The sequence below is a fragment of the Conger conger genome, chromosome 11 (assembly GCF_963514075.1).
Source record: "Conger conger chromosome 11, fConCon1.1, whole genome shotgun sequence".
Taxonomy (NCBI): Eukaryota; Metazoa; Chordata; class Actinopteri; order Anguilliformes; family Congridae; genus Conger; species Conger conger.
Window position 1 is genome coordinate 15526461 of NC_083770.1, and position 12436 is coordinate 15538896.

Genomic DNA, 12436 nt, shown 5'->3' on the forward strand with positions numbered 1-12436 from the left:
CAAGCTGTGCCAACCCCATGCATCGTCTGCTTCAAACACGTAATCGATGACCTAGAAGCTGCGTCTCTAACTGCACGACAGGCAAGGTACACATTCCCAACTGTCTGGTTGTAATGGCAGAGCCAACCACAAGGGGGCGCACAGTGAAGGCTTTCTGTGGCTTGGCCGGTTACACTGCATCATCTTCAGACACTATCATTTGAATACTTCTCTGGAAACGCTTAGTGGTGAAATTGATCAAGCCCGTGTGCGGTTAGGGATCGTAGTTCTTATTCCATAACAGCAGATTTCATAACTGTATTCAGAACCCCCCGCTCCACATTAATTATATCGAATCGTGGCGATACCGTCGACAACGTGCTAAAAATACTGAACGTAGCGTAACACTTGGAAAACAAACACTCAATCACAGCATCGTTAACACATTTAAAATACTGTCGTACATAATCATTTAAAAATAACACTCCCCCTCATATGTGCGAGCCCCTAGTACTCTATACTGTTTCCTTCCCAAAGTTGTGCTAATAAAGGTGATCAATTCTCCCCACACCAGCTGTGCTACTGATACCCCAGTATTTAGCCATGCCCACAGCTCCTCGGACAATGCACTACAGCTCATGACTTACTGTTGAGCCCGAGACTTGTATCCGTGTCAAACACAATAGGAACGGACTGTAGAACTGCATTTACGCCAAGTGCTACACAGTAGCGTGTATACTGTCCACTACCCTTGCCGTATCTAGTTAGTTTTGGTCTGGCAGCATGAGAAATGAGCAAATTGCGAGTCTTTGGCTGTAGCCCTGGTGTTCAAATAAGTCATCTGTGCATTTGCCAAAACTCAGGGGGCTAAAATGTACTCCTAAATCGATATGCATTAGCGCGGACGACTGCTTGCTTTCAGCGAAACTCAAGAAATGTGACTTCTTTGGCGTGCGCCACTAAAGGTTTTGTGATTTGAAACCAAACCAAAAAAAGTGCCTCTCTTCAATTCAAGGGCACACATTTCAGAAATGATCATTTTAAGACATCTGGTAATGTATTATGTGTCTTTGTGATTCTTAATATCTCACCAGAAAAAAGTGAAACGAAAAAACAAACAGGAACTAAAAGAAAAAAACTGCACTTCAAAACACACAAACGCACATGCAAACCCTCCTTATACAGAGACACCCCCCTCCCCACCCCACCCCACCAACACAATGCCAGTACTCCATGTATTTTCCACACATGCTCACAGCACAGTTCTTGTGTTAAATGTCAGCCCTTTAGAAGAACATCCAGGGCAATTCTGCATGAGCGCTTCTGGGCCGGACCCCACTGAACAGTGGAGTGAAGTGCGGCACTATCTTATTAATGCTAATTCTCCATCATCGCTGTCCCTTCAAAATGTTACATTTCATTTCTCTACTTCTCTTTTTACTTCTGAATTCTTCAGGGCCTGCTGGCAGCCCCGCAGTGTAGAGGCCGTCCGATTGGTCGGGTCCTGTGGAGAGTGGGCAAGGCCTCCCCGTGAAGCGGATTCTCATTGGAAAGGCCAGGCGTCACAATGAAGTCCCCCCCCAAACCTTGTGGCAGCCCCCCACAGACATGGTTTATTACTGTGTTCAAGCCTGTTTTTCCAGGCCGTCACCACTTTGCAGAGTTAATACTGCGGCCCCCCCCACCTCTCTCTCTGAGGCCCTGGGCCTGGGCCTGGTTGTTCATGCAGCAGTTCTGCACTGTATCCTCATGCAGAGAGAGGACGGAGAGAGCCCTGCTCCTATCCTTTTCCTTTTCATCTCTTTCTCCTCCTATCAGGACAAAGGCGGCCATTTTGAAAGGGCCCCCCCGAAGTGGAGCGCCCTGCGTTTGTTCCAGGTGAAAAAGTTTCTCCACGTTGTTGTCCGACCTTGTTAGTTTGATGATCAGATCCAGGAAATGGGGGGGGGGAGAGAGAAGAAGCCAGCTGGATCCCTGACATAAGAACCCCTGGACTGGGAGACAGAACATGAGACAGGTTCCTGGGGATTATGTGTGTGTGTGTGTGTGTGTGTGTGAGTGGCTGAGACAAGGTGGGGTTCCATCCAATTAACTCTAAAGTGAGTCTGTGCCAGTCTGGCTGAGTTCCCCACCTCCACAAAAAGCCAACAACATAAGCAATAAAACACTGAATGCAGCTGGGGTTCGGGCAGATGGAGGAACAGAAGACAGGGGGAAGCGAGGGAGGAGAGGAGAGGAAGGTGAAGAGATGGGGGGAGGGACAGAGCGAGAGAGAGGATGAAGTGAGAGAGGAGGGATTGAGGTTTGGGTGGAAATGTTCCATTTCAGTCCGGTCTTCACCTCCTACACCAGACACAGCAGAACAAGCTGTCTCTCATCCAACAGGGAGAGGAAGGAGCCAGAGGGATTCTGGGACATTACAGAATGACAGTTTTCTGTGTTAGAGAGATGAGGTGAGTTTTTGAGGACACTACCCAGGGATAACAGCAGGAGTGTGTGTGTGTGTGTGTGTGTGTGTGTGTGTATGCGTATGTGCATGTGTGTGTGTGTGTGCGTATGCGTATGTGCGTGTGTGTGTGTGTGTGTGTGCGTGTGTGTGTGTGTGTGTGTGTATGAGTGTGTGTGAGTGTATGTGTATGTATGTGTGTGTGTGTGAGTGTGTGTGTGTATGCGTATGTGCATGTGTGTGTGTGTGAGTGTGTGTACGCGTATGTGCATGTGTGTGTGCATGTGTGTGTGTGTGTGTGTGTGTGTGTGTGTGTGTGTGTGTGTGTGCGTATGTGTGTGTATGTGTATGTGGGACTGCAGCTTGAGGAAGGGGGTTCAGTGTAGTAAACGGTGGTGGTGTTGGGGGGAGGGGGGGTGAGGAAGGTCAGGACTCCTCGTTCCCGGAGTCGTCGTCGTCGTGGTAGCAGTCGCCCCCGGCGTCCTCGTCCTCGTCCTCCATGTCGTCGTCGTACAGGTCGTCGTACAGCAGGTCGGAGCTGTCCTGGGACGGCGCTTTGGTCTGGATGCAGTACTCCGCCAGCGTGGTGGGCACCTTCACCCCGTCCCGCTCCGCGTCCGCCTTCGTGGAGAGGACCTGCTTCCTGCACACACACACACGCACGCACGCACGTGCACACATACACACACATACACGCATATACACACACACGCACACGCACACACATATACGCACACACGCACACGCACACACGCGCGCGCACGCACACATATACACACACACACACACACACATACACACACACATATACGCACACACGCACACGCACACACGCACACACACACATACACGTGCGCGCACACACACACACACACACACACACACGCACGCACGCACGCGCACGCACACATATACACACACACACACACACACACACACACACACGCACGCACGCATGCACGCGCACGCACACATATACACACACACACACACACACACACACACACACACATACACACACAAGGATGTATGAGGCATTTGTGTCTGTGTAGATGCTGGTAGGTGTGTGTAAGTGTGTGAGGATGTGTATAGGTGTGTGTGTGTGTGTGTGTGTATAAGTGTGTGTGCTGTACCTGATGATCTCGGCGTACTCCTTGTCCTTGCCCTTGCTGTCTCTCCACTTGCGGAACATGACTGAAGCGTCCACATTGGCCGGGGAGAAGGTGTTGGGCTCATTCAGCAGGGAGATCACACTGAGCAGGATGGTTCTGCACACACACACACACACACACACACACGTTCATTCAATATTCCTTCCCAGGACCGACAGGTTAAATGATTTTCACTATGTAACATCGGAGCAGGAAGTATGATACCGAAAATCATCCCACAAATGAAGTCTACCGAGTATTCAGCTATGGCCATTGCCTAGCACTTTCTCAAAACAAGCTCATTCATCATCAAACTTTGTGTGTACAGTAGAGTAATATATGCAACAATGAACGTCCACTGCCTCTCTGTCTCCCCCTGGTGGGCAGCAGGTGCAGTACCTGACGTTCTGTGTGGGGTTCCATCTCTCTGAGGGCAGCTCTCCACTCTGGGGGTCATCCACAGGGGGATGCAGGATGGAGATGCACACATCGCCGTTCTGAAGCACAAAACACTGGTTACTCTCACTCTCTCACACTCTCTCACACTCTCTCACACTCTCTCACACTCTCTCACACTCTCTCACACTCTCTCACACTCTCTCACACTCTCTCATACTCTCTCACACTCTCTCACACTCTCTCTCGATAGAGACAGAAGCACACAGCACATTTGAGGGGTGTGTGAGGTCTTACCTCATAGATATTTGGGTGCCACATCTTTGTGAGGAACCTGAACGTGGGTGGGGAGTAGGGGTAGTCGATGGGGAACTTGACGTGGGCCTGTGGACCAGTGACAGGGGACAGTGAGAAAGACCAGTCACTCTTAAAGACACAGGCAGCCAATGCAATCCCAGTGAAGAACATAATGCATCCAGCCAGTTAGGGGCCGTCAATAAATACATTTACCACCATGTTAGGAAGGCAGGTAGACTAGGGAAACGGATGTAAAAAATGTAAAATTCATAAATTTTAGATGAAAGACGACATTCAAGAAAAATCAACCAGTTTCCCTTTCACTAAAAGGGTAAACAAGCCCACAAATAAGAGTGCTAAGTTCAGACACACATCCTGAAACTGTTCTCCCTGCTTTTCGGCTTGTTCATCTCTCTGTCCCAATGCATCGTGACACTGAGTGAGTGTGTGAGTTTGCATGTGCGTATTTTTTTATTGCAAATGCAAATACAATAGAATTTACATCAACTAATGAATTGCACAGTAGTCCCCACAAGGCACCTCCTTGTCAGTACAGATGCTGGGTCCTCACTAGGCTATGAGTTTGGGAACCGCTGTGTGTGAAATGGTTGATGGTTGGCATTTATATAGCGCCTTTATCCAAAGCGCTGTACAATTGATGCTTCTCCATTCACCCATTCATACACACACTCGCACACCGACGGCGATTGGCTGCCATGCAAGGCGCCGACCAACTCATCAGGAGCATTTTGGGGTTAGGCGTCTTGCTCAGGGACACTTCGACACAGCCCGGGCGGGGGATCGAACCGGCAACCCTCCGACTGCCAGACGACTGCTCTTACTGCCTGAGCCATGTCACCCCACAGCCTGTGTGAACCTACAGCCCAGAGTACTACCAACACAGAGAGTCAGAGAGGAGAGGGGGAAGGGGAAAATGTGGGAGAGAAAGAAAGTGGGGGAGCGAGAGAGAGACAGAGATAAAGGGAGAGTGGGCAGAGGAACGGAACTCTGTCCTCTGTACTAAATGTAGCAAGGTCTCTGTTGGGGTTATGGGCATTTAGGGCACTGAGACCAGGAAGGGAGAGGGTGGTTTAAACCAGACAACATGGACCCACCTAGACAGTCAGATACACACGTGCATGCACACCATAGGCCATCTTGCTTTGCCAGACTTAAGTGGAGTAAGTTTGGTGAAGGAGAGTATTTTAACTGGATAAGAATGTGAAAAGTGACCAGACCAGTCACACAGGCCAACCTCACAGGGAGGCCATGAATGAGGCTCCAGTTCAATAAAAACTGAAAGTTGGCTGGTGACACGCACATGCGGGCGGGGTGACGTTATGCTGAAAAAGATACCATTATCACAGTTTCCAAGCGTTTTGGAAATTCCAGCGTTATGGATCTGACATTTGGACACCAAATCCCCCAGAAATATGACTCTTCTTACATGATAAAGACATTACTGTGGAATTGCCCATTTACAACATGCATGTAAAAATACACAGAACAAACACAAAGTTTGTGCTTGTTATGACAGATGCTAAAGTCAGTCCTACACCACAGCTGACCAACTCAGGTACACAATGGATCAGGAAAACATGCACACTGCACAACATTCTCTCTCTCAAAAAAAAAACCCATGACTCCTTGAAATAATAAAAAAAGAATAAAAAAATAAAATAACCCACTACCCCCCGCTTCTCTGATAGAACTTGGGGCCATGTGCAGCTACTTTGACTTTACTCAAAATTCCGACAGGTTGAGGCACTTTGAAATGTCTGTCTCTGTCTCACTCTCATTTCCCTTCATCCCCCTCCCACCACCCGCAGTCTCTCAATCGCACTCTGAAGTCACAAGACCCTTAGATCTCATACGCAAGGGACACTCCATTAACCCTCTGAAGAGCTGGTTTCCTTGGAATGGTTTTCAAGCCAGTGTTCTAGAACTAGAATTTCTTTCAATTGGGCAAACAGTAGTGATTGTTACATCAGCATAAGAATGTTCAGAACATTTTAATGGCACATTAAAGGCTGTCCCTCCTGGTCTTTCACACACAGCAGTCAGCGCAACACAAGTTCTCACACATACAGAGACAAGCAGAGCTCAACCCCGCCATTTCAGCTGGTTGCGAAGGCCACAGTAAAGCCATTTTCATCGCGATAGGACTTCTGCCTATTCTTATGTATTGTGACAAAGAGAACCACAGAAGCTTTCCCAGTTGTTTGGTTTCTCTTCACAGCAAAGTGCCATCCCAGTGAGTGGTGATACCCTGATGTACAGTTCGACCTGAGGCGAAGGGGAGAGATGGAGCAGGCTGGGCATGTCTGTGTACATTTAGCAGAGTTTAAAGCAACGAGAGACTTCAATGTGGCAGTGTCAGCCCAACATGGCAACCTTACAGCCCCTCACAGAGAGGGCTCATCATTTTGTCCATGATTTTTGTCACCTCTCGCTCTCTCTCCCTCACCCTCTCTCTGTTTCTATCTCTCTCCTTTTCTGTCTTCCATGCCTTTCTCTTTCTCTCTCTGACTCATTTGATTTTCTCTCCGTCTCGCTCTCTCACGGACACACACACGTGCGCACACACAAACCTGTGAAGCTGTATTTACACACACTCCCACATGGGCATTCACACATGCTTGCATGTTTACACACACACACACACACACACACACACACACACACACACACGGTGTAAAACACGGACTCATTGTCTCGGGCTGCCAAAGAGGAGGACGTACGGCGTGTGTCTTTTCCGTCTCTCTCCGCTCCGGTGCAGCCCATTAGTCCTGTTCTCACTACTCATCATTACCATTATAGATCAAATTCCATTCAGCCAGCGTCAAACCAGAGAGGGGAAAACAAGAGAGCGAGGGAGAGACAGGGAGAGCGAGAGCGAGAGCTGGGGAGCCTCGTCCTCGGGTGACCTCCCTCTCCTCCATACGGCCGGGTCCGAAGCGCTCTTTCAACACTGTATGGGGCCGCACAGGAACAGCAGGCGGCCTTACGGATAGCCTAATACATGCAGGGGCTAGAATATTCACATTCTGCTGGCACCCCATACACTTTCCAGTCTCTTTTTCTAGAGGCTTCCTTGTCTCTGGATGCTGCATGTGAGTGCATGTCAGTCCTCATCCTGTTACTCTTCCTCTCAGAGAAGCACACGGTCAGGGGCATTTGTCAAACACCACACATTTGTCAGACACCATATATTTGTCAAACACTGTGCATTCGTCAAAGACCATGCATTTGTCAAGACACCAAAATTTTACTCGGACAAATGACTTCTCGCCGCCAAAGCTTATTTTTACTTTGTGGATGTGCCACATAATAATGACATACCATACCTAAGACTGGCGTCCATTTTGTGAGTTTGGTATTACTATGGATTTATACCAACATCTATTGTTCCCTCCCACTGAGGTTTTGCAGTTGTGTGTGCTTTTTTCCGGGCTTGTGTCATACAGACAGGTCACTGTTATACAGCCCCGGGGCTGCGGCCAGCCCTGTTCTGGTGCGAGCAGATCCTAAATATTTGCACTTGGTGTTGTTGCCAATTTTGGCTCTGGAGGTTTCTTCCGCTTAGGCAATGACACTCAATAAGTGCAAGATAAGATTAGATGACCACTAATAGTCGTAATGATGATGAATATGTGAACTGAAGAGCACACGTTGATAAAAATATGAAAATTAAAAAAAAAGACAAAAGGATGAGACAAGAATACAGCTGGCTAAGAGCAGGAGAGCCAATCCAGGCCCTGGAAAGGTGTCAGGTGTGGGTTTGACGGGGGCGGCTGCTTCGCACCCCAGACGGACCGCCACACTCCGCCACACCCGAGCACTCGCCAAACACCGGAGGGCCGGCCAGTGAAGCGGAAACGGAAACATAAAGGGCTTTGGCTCCGTCCTCCATTTTGGCTCAAGTCCTTGGAGACACCATTTACAACCTGACTGGAACTACAAAAAATGAATCTGGTGTGTGTTTTTCCACCACAAAGATCAAGAAAATGGGGGACAGACAAAGAGAGAGAGAGAGAGAATAAAAAAAGAAGATAATCAACACTTTTCCTTTCTATATATCTCTATATAACATTGCTGACCGATTGTGCTTGTTAATCTCGTCAGGGCTTTTGTGACACAAAGATATTTCTGTCATGCTAATAAAGCATTTAACTTAATGGGTATGTGTTGATTGAGTGAAACAACTGCCATGATCTACGCAGGCGCGCACACACACACACACACACACACACACACACACACACGCACACGCACACGCACACGCATAAGAAAGTCACAAGAACAAGGCGTACGCTAATTTCACTTCTCCATCTTCACTCTGTTGTTCCTAAATTCCTTGGAAATGTGCTCCCCGTCATAACCTGAGGCTGAACCCTTTACCGACACAGAACATTTCATCAGCACTCTGTGAGAAAATGTGTCACCTTCTCAGCTTCTATCGTGTTATCTATTTTCCACAGAAGTCTTCCCCTGCGGTATAATCAGTACGGCAGTGTCCCTCATTGCGCAATCTTGGACTTCATGGCCATCAGCACTGTCGTCATCTTTCTCCACCAATCAACACGCTCGCCCGCACACCGCGTCCTTCCTCTACTCTGGGCTGGAGATCCCCATCCCCCACAACTTTGAAGAAACTTATGTTTATATTTACATTAGTCATTTAGCAGGTGCTCTTTTACAGTGTGACTTGCACAGCTTGTGTATTTCTTATATAGTGCCCATTTTCATACAGCTGGATATTTACTAAAGCGATTCAGGTTAAGTCCCTAGCTCAAGTGTACAACAGCAGTCTCCCAGTTGGACTAGCTACTACACTGCCTAGTTCCCTAACCAGTATACTACCCTGCTATCTATCAAACTCCCCTAACCAGTATACTACACAACTACTTACCAAACCCCCCTAACCAGTATACTACACTACTACCTACCAAACACCCCTAACCATTATACTACACTGCTACCTACCAAACACCCCTAACCATTATACTACCCTGCTACCTACCACACTCCCCTAACCATTATATTACACTGCCATCTGTACCTACCAAAACAATGTTCTCCCCACCAAAACCCACTGAAGCAGAACTGTTATGTCACACCTGGCCAGTTGCTTACCCAAGTATGTCTGACAAACAATGCATCTCCAACATGCACTCCTGAACATTCTCCTTCATCTCTGATGAGTGAACAGCTTGGGAAATGCTGGGGGAAAACTCCCACAGCGGCTGTGTGAAGCATCTCAAACGAACACCTTATTTGACGGTTTTCACCCCCCGAGAAGCCAGACTGTTTGAATTATATGCAGAGCTTGGCATTAGAACCAAGACTTACCCGCGTTGTGCCAGCAATAACTCTTAATAAGCTCAGCCTGGCCTCTGCTACTCTGATAATGGGTGACAATTCGTCACCAACTCATTAGGAGTTGCTCTCAAATACCTTTGCCGGTTTCCAAAATAAATGCATAAAAGTACTCCCATGGGAAACCAGGGGTAAATTTAATAAGCAGAGAGCCCAAATATGTATTGGCCCAAAGGCTTGTGGGAGTTGTAGTCCACAGCTACTCAGGCTGTGGTCACCATATTCCTATAAATGTGTTGTTCTCTTTGTCTAAATCGATACAGGTTCCAGGAACAGTGTGTACAAAGATGCGTTTTCCTTTTGATGTAAAAAAAACAACAAAAAAACTGGCAAATGCCGTGGCAACAGCTTGGTGGACTCTCATTGGTTAAAAACAGGACCCTTTTTAGCACCCTTCCACTTCCCCCTGCCACAGTCCCATTTCACAGTTATGCTGTTACCTTGAAGTTAGAGAAGATAGTAAAGGATTTAAATTTGAGTATATCTCAAAGTTTAAATTAAACTCTGCTGACCACCACAGGCAAAATAAGTATTCAAAAGGCCTGGTGTTCCTGTGTAAAAAAAGAAAAGAAAAAGACTTTGACTGGAAAATAAAATGCTACATAAATGGTTCAGCTAAACATAGAGAAGGGTGTAAGAAAGCTCTCAGTTCAGCATTTTGGCCCTCCAGTCCCTCTGTCCTTACCTTGAAGTAACCCCCCTCATACAGAGTGTTGGGGGGGCCGAAGATTGCCACCTCCCAGTTGTATAGATCCGACTCCTCCACCAAAGTAATGCGGAAACCTTCCACCGGCTCTTCCTGCAGAGACTTCAGTTCAAGCATGAGCGCTTTCTGGGAACTTGGCATCTGCTGTTGTGCCATGGCGGTTCGGCTGCACCCCGCCAACCGATTCAGTGACGAGGGGCGTAGAGACGGGTGACGCTGGGTAAAGTTGGGGAACAGTTTCCAAACTGTAAATTGCGGCCAACCTCAGCAGCGGTGGACGGGAGCAGCAATTTTAAGGCTCGATGAAAAAGGACGCTCTTGTGTTCTTGCTGGATAGTCATGCACAATGAACCACAGCTAAAAATGTCCAGTGAATTATTTAGAAAATCCAAAAAGTACAGCTCGTGCCGTAATCACAAGGCCTACTTTCACTCCATGAATACCTTAAGAGAGAAGAGAGAAGAAAAAACGTGTAGCCTTTCAAAAGTGTAGCCATTTCGTTTTATCCATACAACAGTTCTCCAGAAAATGTTATCAACACAGTCGCGCAATATTGAATATTGACGATCAGATCATTTTGCTGTTGGGTAGCAAGCAAGCTATAGTGACATCGACACCGTCAACGAACAAGCACTACAAAGGAACAGTACTAAATGTTTTCCCTTATATACATAACACATTTTAAAGCTTTAAAAGCTTGAGATGCTTTGAGCTGCATCCTCGCCTTTTTGCATAACCATAAGCCAACTATACTGACAGCCCAAACTGCACGTGCCATTGCTTTTTGACACCTTGTTTAACATTTAGCCAAGGTTAGCAACCCGTCTTGTCCTAAGAACCAGACTTATTGAAAGTGTAGCAAGCTATATCAATCTAAAACCAATACATGCATATGCGTTATTAATACCTTTACAAGGTTAGTTCAGGCAAGCCCTGGTTAGTGCTTCCCTTCCCGTAGAGGTAAACAAGAACGGTATAACTTAGCTCGCTGCGCGTACCTGTTCAGTAGGTCCACTCTTCATGGGGCATTTATTTTGAAGCAAATTGTCCCGTCTCTCAGTCCTCGATCGTCCCCCGATGGTGTTGCCAAAAGAGAGGAGGGAGGGGCTGGCGGGTGGTGTCTTTTCAAGATTCATTCGCTTGCTATCGGTTTAGATATGTCCTAATGTAAATTTTGCCAAGTTACCCAGCTAATATGTATTTGTCTACCTCCCTCTATACAAAGACAAGCATAAAGACAGACAGTTCCCAGTATCCGTCGGTTTCTCAGTCTCTGTCTTCACTAACTGTTACCCCTGCACCCTGTTCGCTGGTCTCCTCGGTCGATCCAATGGTGTTTGGTTAGCTGTATTTGTTTAGCGATCGGCTCTTGCTCCTGCTTCAACACACATAACGTTAGTGTTCGCAAGTTCCTTGGCCGCGTTCCTCCAGAAAATTCAGTCGAGGTCAGTTCCACTTGTTCTAGCAATGTCGACACAGCATTCATACACAATCAGAAATAACAACACACGATAACAACTATTTCCCCCTATCAGTGCTTCCGGCTGACAGCGCGCCTGCCTTTCGTCCTTACGTCCTTACGTCACTGCGTATCTGTCAGAACGACTGGACTTCTGCGCGTCCTCGCTCAGGAGGACCCTCGCTGTGCACCCCCCATTCCCCGAATCCAATCGTCGGTGTTTAATATTTCAATAAAGGTGCATATGTGGCTGTTATTGCTTTATGATTAACACACAATTACCGGTTTCATTGAGTATCCCATTTATCTATTTTTACATTGTGTCTAAGCTCCTTTGGTTTGAAACCAAACTGTTTAATGAAAAACTATTTAGACAAACTATAAAAACCTGAAATGGTGTATAGTAAGTACAACGTTTATTAATTAACGTACTGACCTAACAAATCAAAACTGGCACTTGTCTGTTATTTTAAAAATAAATGTTAGAGGAATCCACCTATGCAAGTTATGCAGCAGTACACGTATTTACTTGCTTACACGGTAATTCTAATTTTCCTGTGGGGTAATTTACAGTTTCTACCTTTAACAGCTGACCTCATTGCCTTTTCCCCGTCTTCCCGCCT

At 47.0% G+C, this 12436-nt stretch overlaps 1 protein-coding gene across 1 annotated transcript; it reads right to left on the reverse strand.

Moving 5' to 3' along the window:
* Window positions 1-2714: 2714 nt before the first annotated feature.
* Window positions 2715-12363, reverse strand: LOC133140825 (ubiquitin-conjugating enzyme E2 R2-like). The gene is made up of 6 exons (XM_061261064.1): window positions 11353-12363; window positions 10334-10797; window positions 4270-4356; window positions 3976-4073; window positions 3559-3693; window positions 2715-3068 (listed from the first exon to the last, which is right to left on the reverse strand). Exons 2-6 carry the CDS (start codon window positions 10508-10510, stop codon window positions 2852-2854), a joined length of 714 nt encoding a protein of 237 aa, XP_061117048.1. The 5' UTR covers window positions 10511-10797; window positions 11353-12363; the 3' UTR covers window positions 2715-2851.
* Window positions 12364-12436: the final 73 nt, after the last annotated feature.

Bases quoted from the DNA above. Each gene is read 5' to 3' on its own strand.
- LOC133140825 (XM_061261064.1), bottom strand. From the start codon at position 10,510: ATGGCACAACAGCAGATGCCAAGTTCCCAGAAAGCGCTCATGCTTGAA. The intron at 4,074-4,269 runs GTAAGACCTCAC...TTTGTGCTTCAG, and splicing joins GGCACCCAAATATCTATGAG to AACGGCGATGTGTGCATCTC. The intron at 3,694-3,975 runs GTACTGCACCTG...GTGTGTGTGCAG, and splicing joins AACCCCACACAGAACGTCAG to AACCATCCTGCTCAGTGTGA.